This window comes from Panicum virgatum, chromosome 4N, assembly GCF_016808335.1.
Source record: "Panicum virgatum strain AP13 chromosome 4N, P.virgatum_v5, whole genome shotgun sequence".
NCBI lineage: Eukaryota > Viridiplantae > Streptophyta > Magnoliopsida > Poales > Poaceae > Panicum > Panicum virgatum.
In genome coordinates this window covers 41,728,344-41,743,186 of record NC_053148.1, presented here as the reverse complement: position 1 = coordinate 41,743,186, position 14,843 = coordinate 41,728,344, and the positions used below count along the sequence as shown (strand labels likewise).

General features: G+C 44.2%; 1 protein-coding gene and 1 long non-coding RNA gene across 5 annotated transcripts; one reads left to right on the top strand and one right to left on the bottom strand.

The window, feature by feature from the left end:
- Positions 1-1,520: 1,520 nt before the first annotated feature.
- On the bottom strand, positions 1,521-7,515 carry LOC120671176 (cellulose synthase A catalytic subunit 5 [UDP-forming]-like). Of its 2 annotated transcripts, none has more exons than XM_039951455.1 (14): positions 7,378-7,515; positions 6,758-6,956; positions 6,473-6,669; positions 6,317-6,392; positions 6,064-6,238; positions 5,414-5,680; positions 4,985-5,330; positions 4,234-4,371; positions 3,912-4,037; positions 3,596-3,808; positions 3,247-3,508; positions 2,957-3,150; positions 2,456-2,806; positions 1,521-2,338 (listed from the first exon to the last, which is right to left on the bottom strand). In XM_039951455.1, the coding sequence occupies exons 1-14, from the start codon at positions 7,456-7,458 to the stop codon at positions 1,754-1,756; spliced, it is 3,210 nt and encodes a 1,069-aa protein (XP_039807389.1). In that variant the 5' UTR covers positions 7,459-7,515; the 3' UTR covers positions 1,521-1,753. The 2 variants fall into 2 exon arrangements, with proteins under 2 accessions (XP_039807389.1, XP_039807390.1); XM_039951456.1 differs by having other exon boundaries at positions 2,957-3,144.
- Positions 7,516-7,812: 297 nt separating this feature from the next.
- LOC120671178 lies at positions 7,813-12,394 on the top strand. 3 transcript variants are annotated; one of them, XR_005673525.1, is made up of 5 exons: positions 7,813-7,957; positions 8,292-8,394; positions 8,632-10,691; positions 10,986-11,353; positions 11,435-12,394. It is a non-coding gene; the product is annotated as an uncharacterized LOC120671178 (long non-coding RNA). The 3 variants fall into 3 exon arrangements; XR_005673526.1 differs by lacking the exon at positions 7,813-7,957 and having other exon boundaries at positions 8,632-9,846; positions 9,970-10,691; XR_005673524.1 differs by lacking the exon at positions 7,813-7,957 and having other exon boundaries at positions 10,979-11,353.
- Positions 12,395-14,843: the final 2,449 nt, after the last annotated feature.

Genomic DNA, 14,843 nt, shown 5'->3' with positions numbered 1-14,843 from the left:
CACACATATATACTACCGCCTCATGCACTTATACAGAGATAATGATGAAAACACTCATATCTAAATCATAGCCAAGATTTAAGCCACCCGTATCTCATAACACCTTCAAGTTGCCAACTAATTAAACCAGACCAGTTGGTAAAATTATCTGTGGTGGAACCTCCCACCTAGATCTGAGTCATCGACTCGCGACGTGTGTTTCTGTTTTTTTCTAAATTTATTTAAGGAATTAATTGGTGGTATAAGGTGACGTGTACTTCGATGACGAGCCACCTATCATGACTTCATCAATCTCGAGATATATTGGCTCAGTCTTTTGAAGATGCTTGTAAGAGAGAGTTGCGTGTGTTTATTCATAGAGGTGAGTGTATGCTATGCGTGTTAAAGTTCATTAACATGCAACAAGAGTATTGGTAACAGGTTAGGTGACAAGCTCGTGTCAATGGCCACAGACAAGAAACGGGGAGGAATGGGTTTGATGGACATGGACAGGATAGCTCCTCCTAGGGCATTGAATGCCTGAATCCGGTCTAGCGAGGCTCGTCGAATGCAACTTTGTTATGATTGGATGCGTGCACCAGCTACTGGGTCTGGCCCTCGAGATGCAAATCGCGCCCAAGCTCGTGTAATGGCCACGGAAAAGAAGCGGGGAGGAATGGGTTCGATGGACGTGGACAGATAGCTCCTCTGAATCGACTCTAAAGCCCGTTTTAGTGAAAGTGTCATCGACACAGTTACTAAGACTAGAAATTTGAGAACTGTGCCAGTGGAGTATCATGGTGATAACGCTCCTCTCACATTTCATAACACTCTTCTCTTCTCTCTGCTTATACTATTGATACATGTTAGCAAATTTAATGTTTATAATACTTCTATAACACTTCCACTGAAATTGGCCTAAGCACATTGAATGCCTAAATCCGGTCTAGCCAGGCTCATCGAATGCAACTTTTTGTTATGATTGGATGCGTGCACCAGCTACTGGCCCTGGCCCTCGAGATGCAAATCGCGCCCCTCAGCCTGGCTCCTGGGATATGGGGATTTTGAGCGTTTCTGGCGCGCCAGGCTGCATGCCGCGGTGCAAGATGAGGTGCGAGCTGAGCTAAAAACTACTGGACAGCACTGCCATGCGGTAACGAATCAGATGTTCCGCGAATCCGAATCCATGCCGTGTAAATGCGTGCAACCAATCAAGAGGATACTGCATGCTCGCAGGCTCGAGCCAGGCTAGGTCCCTCCGAGCAACCAATCAGTACGGATCTTGATACGAGGCTGCTGCCAGAATAATGATAGGATGGTTGACTACTTCCTCTGCACCAACATGCATATACTTTTCCAGATCCCTTACTCGTATATTTTTTTTGGTTGAACATGGTAAATTTCTAATTATTATAACCAGCGCAGCCTATCCAATAGGATTGATACCAAAGTACCACCATTAAATAAAGCACGGCCGTGTTGGAAGTTTGAAACGTGCAGCTGAAAAAGCATAGTTCTCTTAACAGATGCACACGGGAAAATGTACCAAAATGTCACTCTATAAGTCTATTCAGACTATGTCAGTGTCTACAATATCAGCACTATCCTCTCCCTTTTGCTTTTCCATATATATCCCTAAATCTGTACTTCCTAATCAGTGATCATCAAAGAATGAAAAGAAGGAATACCTAATGAAAGAATACCACTACGCTAACACTTTGAAAAAGGAGAAAAAAATCTGTACTTCCTAACCTGCATCATCATCTACTATTTCTCATTCACATTCCAAGCCACAGACCTCTAGAACCGGCCCATCAAACTTGATGGTGAACGGATTTACACGGACCCACAAAAGAGAGAATATGGCTGCTAATAGCACTGAGAATACAACAATGATGGTCGGCACCCTGTCCTGCTTACCCATCACGCCCTTGAGGAAAGGCTGGAGATGAAGGATAACCCAGACGGAGAAGAACAGCTTGCCGAGCAGCGGGCCCCAAGAATCGTATCCATCCGTGATTGCCTTGGATACACCGGCCAAGACTCCAATAACGTTGAGCAAGAGCAATGTCATTGGAGGAACCAATAGCCAGGTCCACTTGAACTCATACAGCTCCGAGAACTCATTCGTGTCACCTCCCTTCAGAGTCACCCTGAACTTAGTGTTCACACCGCCAAGAACCTTAAGAAGCCCTTGGCACAGAGCAAAGAGGTGCGAGGAGACACCACCAATAACCCAAAACTGCTCATTTCTCCACCAATCATCGATGCCTACTCCACCCCACTGCATCTCAAGGATGCTGGTAGCTGCTATGGAGACAAACAGAGCTATGAACAATATGCTCGAATAGATATTCATCTGTAAGAGGAAAGGAGAAATAGATATCAATCATCTAAAATTTAGTAGAAACAAGAACCTATGAACAAGGTTTAATTTAAGAGTCGAATAGAGTGGTAGTTTTGTTCTGTTCAGTACCTCAGGCACCATAAACTTCCCTGATAAGAGGCAAAAGGCTGGCAAACCACAGTATATTATCAACGGAATTGATGTCCATGGATAGATGACAGAGTTGATATATGACAATCTCTCCAATGGTTTCAGACCACATTGATACCCATACCATATAGGGCAGTGCTTGCTAAGAAAGATCTCCACAGAGCCAAGTGCCCATCTTAGAACTTGATGGAGACGGTCAGTAAGATTGATAGGAGCTGATCCCTTGAATGCTGGTCTCCTCGGCATGCAGTAAACAGACCGCCAACCATGGCAATGCATCTTGAAGCCTGTGAGGATATCCTCAGTGACAGATCCGTAAATCCAACCAACCTAGACATATATATTTTGAGTTAGATAAGGAATTCTTGGATGTTAGGTTACAAATTTTATTTTATTTCTAGGGCACAAGACAACTGCAATAGCCTGATTAAAAAATTACATGGAAAAGGGAAAACAAATGACTGGACGGGGAAAAGTTACCTCTTTCCCCCATTGTGTCTTATTCTCGTACCCGCAACTTAGTACATGCATGCAATCATCAAGACTTTTGAGCATGTCAAAGCGACAAGCTTCACCACTCTCTTGCAGTGTTGAAGCCAAAAATGCTTGTGACTGCCCAAATCTGTTCTCAAACTTTTCTTGGGGCACCAGAATTGCATTTTCTTTGCCTATTTCTTATGAGGTATGGAAATTAGTCTCCATAAATACTTTAGAGAACATAATAATAAAAGAAAAAGGGAAAAAAGAAAAGAGCAACAAAAACAACTCACCAGTTACTTCCAAAGCATGTACTTTCTTAGATGCATCCCTGCATTTCACTTTCTTTTGTTTTTCTTTCTTTTTCTTAGCTTTCAAACATTTTCTTTTTGATCCGCAGTACAAGCAGCATGACATAGACCAGCAGTTGCACGTCTTGCTAGGAGGCTTTGTTGCAGTTGGGGCATCATATCCATACAAAGCATGTCTTCTGAAAACACAACCTGTCCCGACATATATTGGTCCTTGGATCCCATCAAGACCTTTCATGTTAATCTGTACAGAAAAGTTGAGGGAAACATGCTCAGAATATCAGCTTATCTATCTCCTGATAAAGTTATGATGAATTCATGCCATACGTACATCAAAAAACACAACATTGTGGTTTGAATATCTGTCGTGTTGATCAATGCCATCAAATCTCTGTGGAAATTGAACATAACAATTTTTTTCTCCCAAAACTGGGTCCATCAGAAAACACATTGCCTCCCTTAGTGCTTTGCTATTGTTGATATAGTGGTCACAATCCACATTCAGGACAAAAGGTGCATTTGAGAGAATTGCTGATGTTCGCAGCTAAAATAAAGATCAGATTGTTAGTTGAAGAAAGCAACTGATAGATCAACTTCATATGAGTGGTCTCTCTCAAAGGAAAGCCACTATAACACTATAAGATTACCAATGCATTCAAGGCACCGGCCTTTTTATGGTGATCATATCCAGGCCTTTTCTCTCGTGAAACATAGACCAACCAAGGCAACTTATTTCCAGCATCATCCATAACACAATCATGGCCGGTGATGACCTGGTGACATCACCACAAATGTAAGAAGATCAATCTAATACTAACATGGATCACGTTTGGTAACATCATAATTTTGCTACGGGCTTTGAAAAAGTTTAACAAAATTAAGAAACATAATAAAGTGCATTAAGCAATAAAATGAAGAATAAATGCAGTTCTAAAAGGGTGTCCATTAGAGACAAGTAAAGCACCCAACCTGGACCATTCCAGCATGGTCTCGAACATTATTTCCATGCCATGGAGCTCCTTCTGGCAGAACCCATCCTCCCTCAGGAACTTTATGTGAATTAGCAACCACTGTGTTTATACGAACCTTAAATTCTTCATATTCTCTCTGTATGAAAACCAAGATGCAGGTCAAGATAGTCTAAAACTAGTTGCAAACACACATCAACAGGTATACTCTAAACAAACTAAGATCAGAGCGCAAAAACAACATTGTAAAAGGGCACATAGGCAAAATGCTGTGACTGGCTGTCACAATCATAATTGCCATTCTCAGTAGCAGAATAGACAACATTAAAGTAAAATTGCATCATTTGGTATTCATACACATGCAAATTCCAATTTTTCTGTTTATTAGCATACATATGGCTGTACCAAAGTTGTGCACGATGTTAGTCACATTTTAGAAAGGGCCTAGTGAGTCATGGACAAACAAAAGGCCTATTATTTCAGGGAAAATTGCAAGGCTGCCCTTGTTTTGAAGTCCAATTCCACGTTTGCCCTTATTTTTTTAACTCTGCATGTTTGCCCCTATTTTTGGTCTTCCAATTGCATGCAGGGGCAACCATGCAATTGGAAGGGTAAAAACAGGGGCAAAGCATGGAAAGTTAAAAAAACAGGGGCAAGCATGCAACTGGAACTCAAAACAAGGGCAGTCTTGCAAATGGCCCATTAAACAAAGTCCAAATTGTCTTCCTTCCTAATCTGTTGTATGAACTAACCTTCATTGCCCGACGTTCTCGAACAAATTCTGGATGCACCTTTTCTCTCAGATAGTCAATTTTCTGAGCAAAATACCATTCAGGAGCCCGAGGCTCAATTTTGTGCTTCTTACAGAAAGGGACCCACTTTCGTGCAAATAGACATGTTTCTGTAAGTGCTTCAAAAGTAAGCATTGCAGCACCATCATCCGACACGTAGCAACAAACTTTATCAACAGGATAATCCACAGCCAATATGGACAGAACTGTGTTTGCAGTAATTAAAGGAGGTTCCTTCACTGGATCAACTGTACTGACAAATATATCAATTGGAGCCAGCTCTGATGGTTTTCCTTCCTTCTCATACCTGAGGGAGGCAAGGGGCAAATTTTAGAAATAGGATAAAATGTAATTCATTCTATGAGTATGAAGTTTAGGCAGATATTTTACCGTAATGATAATCTATCCAAGTATGTTTCTCTCATTATTGGGTACCACTTGGGAAATTGGTCCAAAATCCATGAAAAGGCGAACCAAATTTCACAAATAACTGAAGTCAACCATAACCAGTACGCATCATGAACAGGATTCTGAATCCGATAGTGGAAAAATAAGGCAAGAATGGCCAGCCGCAAAATTATTACAATCCTGTAAGGGTTTATTTTGCTAGATGGAATAGGTAACTTCCTTGATAGTTGTTGCTTGCTTTCAGCACACCTAGAATGTATTAGACACTTGTTAGAGAGAAAACAAGTACTTGCTTTACAAATCCAAAGTTACATAAAAAAAATCCAAAATAATAGGGGTAGAACTAGCAAGATAGAAGAAAATGTTTCAAAAGTCAAATATTGTTATTGATTCCAGAACGTCTGGCAAAAGGCACTGAAATAATTTATGGCTTAATTTTTTTTATCAAGGTGCAAGCATGATGACTACCCACAATATAGCTATACTTACTTCAGGTAGGACTATTACACCCTTACAAGGTCCAAAAAAGAGATTTTTTTTATAATACTAGCACAACATTTTTTTGCATAATCAATTACAAAAGGCACTCTTTTGCAGTTGCTGATATTACTGATACAGTAAAATATGCTCACTTCGGAATATCACGATGGCCATCAAAATCATTTAGGTCAGATCCTTCACCATCAGATGAAACCTTCTGGATTTTGTGTTGTTGCTTTCTTTTCCATTCAACTCTGTTCTTCCAGGCAACAGATCCATAGCCATACAGTGTGAGGTCTCTTTTAGGATTTATCGGTCTTGTTTGCACTAAACCAGTAAAACAGTGTAAGGCATAGCAGTAGCACACTAAAAATAAAAGCAAGACTAGTTGAAAGGGAAGCATACAGGGATTATAGCGCATAATCTCTCCAGTGTTAGGGTGCGCAACAAGAGCATGATGATTTGTTGGAGTTCCTACGTGCTGCAGAAGCAAGCTCATGACTTGAGTACGTGTGTAACTAGAATTAGTGGCACGCAGTTCGGGATTTCAAGGTTCATTACCTCTTCATAGAAATGGACACTTATTCCACTATTTGTAATACTGACACTATCGATGTCCCATGAGTTGATGGAGCTTTCTGCAACTGAGACACGGTATGGATGCACTGTACTTGATCGTCCAGCTATACTGGAAGCAAACTCGCTCTCAATGTCATCTGAACCTTCTTCTTCCTCATCTCCATGGACTCGAGGACTACCTAATAGATGCAACACTCTTTAATTTCTCAATTTGAGATATAACAAAGCTGACAAACCCAGAAAAGGTCAAAGGAGCAAAGGACATACCTTTGTGGCGTTTGTACCGGGTCTTGCACCGAGGGCATACTTGTGTGCCCTCCTGACGCTCATACTCGTAACAGGTGCGGCAAACAGGGAAAGCACACTCATTGCATGCGACGAAATACTCGTTTTCTTCTTGTAATATGTCAATATCATCTCCGCATATCTGACAAATATAATCTGGACAGCCTTGTGAAGATCCTTGCTGCAACGCGGCGACACCAACAAAAAGAGAAGTCAAAGTGAGTAACTTTAGGAAAGCTCGATTACAAAATATGGTTTGGTAGCAACTATGCAAGAGCCTAGTAGTACAAACGGGTAAAACATCCCAACAAAAACTTAAGCGAATTAACTGTGACAGAAAATAGAATGCCAAATTAACATGGAGACAAGAAGAAAATGTCTTGTACTCTTATAGTAGTCGATACAGAGCATGGAAAAAGATAAACAGCTCAACAGGCGCGCTAGAGAGAAAAAAATATATCCCACAATGCAAATGCTGCCAAATTTGTATTTTACATGTAAAAATGGTAGAAATTCGTGCTCAAATTGACTTCAACTCGCATACTCTGGAGACAAGACAAAATTGGGGAAAAAGTTCATCGGCTCAACGGCCGTCGGCTTACCTTGGAGAAATCGTCGACGTTGAGGACGACGAACTCGCGCCGGGAGCCCGCGACGAGGAAGCCGAGCCCTCCAGCGTCCATCCGTCCGACGCGCTCCCGCTCCCGCCTCCGCCTCTACGCCAGCGCTGCCCAACCAACGGAGCTCGCCCCCCGCCTTCGCGCCAGCCCCAAATTAGCACCCCTCCCCCGGGAAACCCGCGCCGCCGTAGGCGCACCATGCGTCAAACCCCACCTCTCCTTCCTCTGCAGCGCCGCGCACCCAAAAATGGCAAATCCGCACCCCCCGCGGGAATCTCTCCGGCCGGCTCTTCCCAGTGCCCAAGGATCGCCTCGCCGAATCCATCGGCACCTCCGCCCGATGCGGATTTAATGAGCGTAGGGGCACATGCACCCCCTCATCCGGCTTGGGAAGCCTGATGCCACCCTCCTCACCGGCCGTTTCGGCCCATGACACCTTCGGCTTTCTGGCGTCGGCAAAGGGAGCGAGCGGCGACGAGGCGGGCGGCGGCGGCCGCAATGCCACGGGGGGAATCGGTTCTCGGGACTTCCTCCATCGAGGACCAAGTTTCGGTGCTAGGAGGTAGGAGCAATCCTAGATGCTGCAAGCGCTAGATTCATGGTTATTCTTAAGGAGCAGGGTCCTGGTGGATGAAGCCTGGGGTGTTAGTTCCCTTATTGTTAAATTCAGCTAATCCTGCATTATTAAGATTTGCATTTAGGCACGATATAGATGCTAGGGATCCACAAATCTTACACCGTTCATTAGGAAAAATATTTCTTGTTCTGGGAGTGATTGCATTCTAGCCGAGACATTTACAAATCAAATGCCATAAAACAAACTGATAGTGGTTAGCTTTTCATCTAAATCAGTTCTATCTCTTTTTTAACAGAAGTTCTACCTCTTTACACTGCAGCTGTGGCCTAATCTAGCAACCTCTTTCAAGTATCTGTCCAGTTGACCAACTCAAGTCAGGCCTTGTTAGATGTTTCAGCCTTCACTGCCAACGGCATCGCCAGGTTAGCGTCTCTTCCATTTCCGTGCCATGATAAAGAGCCGAAAACATAACCTCGAGGAGGCACATCCACATGGAAGCTAACTGTGAAAGTCTTCTTTACACCATAGTTCTCAAAGTTTAGAACTTCCGGTGTCACTGTTACATTGATGCCTCTAGGAGCAGACACCACACAACGGTAACTGCTTCTTGGATTGCCCACATTTGTCACAGTTCGAGTGACTGAATAGCTCTTCTTCAGGTATGGTATGGTAATTGATGGGTAGTTCAGAGCAGTAGCGGACGAGGAGGATCTGTGGCTGCCAGTACAGTTGTCTCCGGTTATTAGATGCGAGGAGCGGTCACCATGGCTTGTGGCGCATAAGAATGACCTGTAATCTTCAGGCTGTGCATCAAAGATGATCCCTGGGTTCAGAGCTTTGATGGGATCCATGAAACCCGAGCCGAAGTCGAATGGGGTTGCAGCCTTCCCATCAGGATCTGTGGCTATGGTTCTTCTTTTCTTATCCAGTACAGTTGCTGCAAATAAGATTCATGAGATTTGTCATAATACTAGTTTATCTTCTGAATCTGGTTATCCGGTGATACCTGTTGTCATGATTGCTGATTTGATGGCTGAAGGAGACCATGAGGGATATATACTTTTGACAAGTGCTGCTATTCCAGTAACATGGGGACATGCCATGGAAGTTCCAGATAGAATATTGAAGTGAATGTTATTCTTGGAAGGAGACCATGCCGCCAAGATGTTCAGGCCAGGAGCAGTGACATCCGGCTACAAAATGCACACATTGAGAAGAAATTAATGAACGTGTCAATCAATTTATCATCCATGGTCGGATTTTCGTCTATCCAGCAATTCAGTACTGGTTACCTTCAAAATCTCAGGTGTCAGTGAACTTGGACCTCTTGAAGAGAATGCTGCTACCCGTGGGCCATCTCGCAACCCTAAGATCGTCTTTGCTGCCAAGATCATTGTACTGGCATGCCTGTAAAATTAATTTTAGAAAAAAGACTGACATACTAATAAAATACACTTCTATAGTAGGTTTTATCAACCTTGTACTCTTGATGTAAGAAATAATTTCGTCACCCATTTTTTTCCCAACAACAGTTCCAGGAACAGCGAAGTGATTAGCAACATGATCCCCCATCTCATCAATAAGAATCATCCCAGCTGCACCAGCTTCCTTGACAACCATACTAGTTGATACACGTGATTCCGAGGAGCCTCTAATACGGCGGCAAATAAGAATCTTTCCTCTGGCCTTGGTCCTATTTAAAGAGCTGTCCAGATAAAAGCTAACAACAAAGGCCACAAGAATTTCAGTTTGTTGATAATCTAATTCAAGGTTTTGGTTCAAGATTGTTCTTTGTTTTACCTGGATTGATAGGGGGTGAAATAGCCCGCGTTGACTTCTGAAGCTGGAATAGTTCTAACAGAAGTTTTCATGTGGTATGTACTCAAGCTCTCACCCTGTGCGCCAAGAGGCACAATGTTCAAAAGTATTCTTAAGGCTTCATAAGAAAGATAGACTGAATAATGTGTCATATAAGAATGAAAATTACCATTATGTAGGTGCCATTTTCCAGTCTGATATATGCGACAAAGGATCTATCGGTTGTTCCTGCTGCTACCGTGAGCATCCATGGTGCAAGGTTAGTTGCTGAGCCCTGTCTCCCAGCATTACCTGCAGAAGAAACAACCAGTATTCCCTTGCTTGTTGCATGGAACGAGCCAATGGATATGGCATCGCGGAAATAGTCACCCTGAGGATAGTCTGGGCCTAGAGACACAGATATAATGTCAACACCATCTCTGACGGCATCATCAAATGCTGCAAGAATGTCAACGTCGTAACAGCCAGAATCCCAGCAGGTCTTATAGGCAGCAATCCTTGCCATGGGGGCTCCTCCCCGACCTCCTCCCGCACCCAAACCTCCATAATTCATGTTTCTTACAAATCTTCCAGCTGCTATTGAGGCAGTATGGCTGCCATGCCCTGAGCTATCTCTTGGAGATATAAACTTGATGACATTTTTACTTGAACCACCCTCTTCTGTTTGGTATCCATTGAGGTAATACCTACCTCCTATGATTTTCCTATCATATTAGGATAGATGGGTGACTTTAGAAGATCAATAACAAACATGGGTTAATTTTGAAGCATGTACCTGTTACATGTGAAATTTGATGGTGAATTTGCCTCTCCTCTTTGGCATTGCCCTCTCCATCTTTTAGGAACTGGAGGCATCCCATGATCACTGAAACTAGGGGATTCTGGCCAAATTCCTGGAAAGGTGCGTACACTTAGGTGAACGGTTAACTAAAACTCATGATTTTTTTTGAAACTGTACAGAGGGGGAGGCCCCCACTGTGGTAATTTATTAAAAAACAAAGGAACAAAACTGTACAAATGAAACTCATGATTTTTATGGACGGGTTCATGCCAATCTGATGGCATCATTTTTCGGTTCAACCACTATGGCCAAACAATCATGTGGAAGGATAGAAACAAATTCTATTGCAATACCATTCAAACATCTCGATCTAATTCTTGCAAGTTGCAATGCTGATGTCTTGTCAGTTTGTAGGCTAGCATACAACAGGATTTATTGATGAAAGAGAAGGTTTTTGGTGCCACATGATGCTTACAATGGAAAGAACACAACAAATATTCACACTGACTGAAAGAAGCCGATGCAACTTGAACCAATTATGCAATTGCAGTTCTACTCACCTGTGTCAATGAACCCAACAATGACGTTCTCCTGGTTCTTAGTGGAGAATCCAGGGATCTCACACTCTGCATTGGTGGACAAACCCATGAAATCCCACGAATGGGTGGTATGCAGTCTTCTCTTTGTGTTTGGAAACACCGAGACTACACCAGGCATCTCTGAAGAAATGAATATCAGACTTAGCATCTCGGCATCACTGCCGTCACCACTGGACTCACTTGGTAGAGTGCTACATACACATTCTAATAAAAGCCATGTGTGGTGTAATTACCGGCTAATCTTCTGGCTTGCTCTTTGTTCAGTTTGGCCGCAAATCCTTGGAAACTGCTGCTGTAAGTGTAGACATGTGATGTCTGTGCCTTCTCCAAGCTGTGGAGACAAAGCATCCACTCAAGCTACAGTATATAGCAGCACTGGAAGCTAGAGAAATGGATATGATATTTTTTTCACGGACCTTCCATCGTGAACAGCAGTCAGCATCTGGTGGTGAAGCCTCATGATGTCCTGTTGACGATCACTATTGCCCTGCAACCCCTTGCCCATGTAAACCACATACACCTGAAGTTGGCATCCATTTGGAAAGGGTTAGACCGTTGGAACACCTCAAGAAAAAAGAGGCAGCTCATGCAGACACAAGCGCAGAAGAGCTAGCCATCATTGGGACAATCCAACAAAGCAGTGGTGCGCACCTGAGAACAAGAGCAGCAGCGGAGGTCTCCCAGTAGTACCAGAGCGAGCACGAGGAAGAACACGGCTCTGCCCGGAGAAGAAGCCATCACAGACACGCAGACCCACACTGATGTGCAAATACGAAGGGAAAGTGAAGATCTGCGGTTTGGATAGCAAGTGTACAGGACGAGTTCTGTATGAAAGCAGCAGCTTCCTGAAACTGCTGCCAAGCTACTCGATGCCTGGGAACATAAAGCCCTGTACAGGAATCCCGGAGCAATGGGTGGCCGTTAACTGCACCTTTTTCGTCGTCCCTGCCACTCGCAATCCTAGCCGGTGCGAGATGGCAACAAGATTACATAAATGAAGACAAGGATGTCGAAAGTGTCATGATGCGGTATGGGAACCGCAGAGGCTGAGCTAGTGAGGGCATGACAAATAGGGTGCCCGATCTTGGGGATGCAAGAACATGTAGGCTGCTCTCGTTCGTAGAGATATACCTGTAGTCCTGTAGATGTTGGGGTGTATTAGTATTGATCTTGGCTGTGCCTATACAGAAAAATTAAAGGGTTACCAGGAGTATCTTTCTGTCAGACTTGGATCTGTTTCCTCTCCCCTTCGCTTTAGCAAGAGAAATTAAGGTCTGGTTTAGATGCACTGTGTAAATTTTTTTTAAAAAATCTTTTCACATTTGAAGTATTAAATATAGATTAATCACAAAACTAATTACAAAACTCGTCTGTAAACTACGAAACGAATTTATTAATACTAATTAATTAGTTATTAGCACATATTTACTGTGGCAATTACTGTAGCGTTTAGTGTCCAATCATGATCTAATTATGCTTATTAGATTCACCTCGTAATTTACAAACAAACTATGCAATTAATTTTTTTATTTCGTCTAGATATAATATTCAATGCATGTGTCATACACATTCGATGTGATAGTTCTGGAATTTTGAATTTTACATCTAAAACCAGGTCTAAATATAACTTGTGGCACAAGATTTATTTTAAGTTAACCTGTGTATATAGATCTTGTGAAGTCTCGCTGTGTTTTCTTGGCTTGTCAGCCAATCAGCCAGTAGTATTGTTCTCTCATACTAAATCAGCACCAGCCACCAACTATTAGCCAGCCAACAGTACTATTCTCTCATAACAAATCAGCACCAGTCACCAGCCACAGCCAAACAACCTCAGCGAATACACTAATACAATCTACACGCCGAGGGTGATGGCTGCTTCAGTATCCTGAAGAACACAGTGCAGCATCAAATCAAACCCAACGGGCCCTGTTACTTTTTTTCCCATACCGCATCGTCCTCTGCTCGCCTCTCAAGACGACTTTTTTTTTCCGTTGCCGTAGCGGCATCTTTTACCGTCCACTCCAGGTTGTTTAACCAGGTAACCATCTCTTGTTTACTCGTCGGCAACGGCAAGTGGCGGCTGGGCTGATTCTCTTAGTACTCAATCCGTCTCAAAAAGAATCTAGATTTTATTTTTTAAGAAGTCAAACAATTACAATTTTAATTGAATTTATACAAAATAATGCTAATATATATGTTACAACATAAGTATCTTTAGATTAATCGTGTAGTATATTTCTATACTACATCAATTTGGAGACACAAATATTAGTATTTTTTATAAATTTAGTCAAAATTAAAAATATTTGATTTCTTGGAAAACGAGATTTATATTTTTTTTTGGAACGGATAGAGTAGTAACTTGGTGAGGAACATGGGCGCAGATTCCCAGCATGCTCAGCCTGAGCAACGGATCTCATCTCTGGGCTCCTGATTCGCCAGCGTAAAGCTCAGCAAAGCTAGCTCTAATCCCATACAAGAGGCACGAATCAAGATTGAAGGGCGCATTACTTTTACCTTATAGCCCTCTGTTTGCTTACGTGGCAGAGAGAAAGGTAAAAAGTTGGAGAAAAGACTCTAGGCCAGTCTCAATGCACAGTTCCATGACACAGTCATCTAGACTGAGAACTAAGTAACTGTGCCAGATGAGTTTTATGATGATAAAACTCTCCTCACATATCATGAAACTTCATCTTTCTCTCTCCTTTTCATGTCAGCAAAATTGATGATATTTAATGCTATGAAACTCTTCATGAAACCTCCATTGAGACTGGCCTTAGGCTATCTGCACTCGTCGTACTCTAAATTCATCCTCTAAAAGAATATTTTTGCCTGGTTATCGAGATTCTCTACTCTATTCTCAGTTTCTGTGCACCCGTGATACTCTATATATCATCCTCTATCCCAACTACATATCCATGGGACCCACACGTCAGCCACACCCTCTCTTTTTTTTACTCTCCTCTCTCCCATCCCCCTACCTCTGATCCTCCGCCTCCCTCTGTTTCCGGCGCGGGCCCCCTCCGGCGAGTAGGGGCCCGGCCCTCCCTCCCTCCCCCCTCTCTCCCCTCCATCCCCGGTCCGCGCTCGGTTGCCGCCTCCGTCGCGCCCTCCGCCCAGCTCTCCCTCCCCCGCCGGCAAGCTTCTCCCCGCGAGCGGGGGCCGCGCGGCCGGCAGAGCGGAGCGACCCCCGCGCGGCGCTGCCGTTGCGTGACGCGGACCCCGTGCGACGCGATTGGGTGGCCGCGGCGCGGCGGTGGCCATGGCAGAGGCCGCGACGTTTCTCGCCCGAGCAGGGCAGCGGCGGCAGCCGGCCTCGCCACCTCTTGTGCTCGCCCAAGCGCGGCGGGCCAAGCGGGGCGAGGCAGCGAGGCGCGTGCGCAGCGAGGCGGGCGGCGGAGGCGCGCGCGAGGCGGCCTCGTCACTAGCGGCGGCGGTACGCTCAAGGTGGATCCCGGCGGCGGCGACGGCAGGCGGTCGCCTCCTCCACCTCCCTCTCTGTGGGCGGGCAGGCGGTCGGAGCTTGGTGCGTCGGAGCGGATCCGCGCGCAACGGAGGTGGCGGCGTGCGTCGGGGCGGCACTAGCGCACAGAAGGAGGAAGGGGCCCGCGCATTGTCAGTTAGCTTGTCGCTCGTACTGCTCTGTATATGGCATTCGGGAGGCCATCCGGGA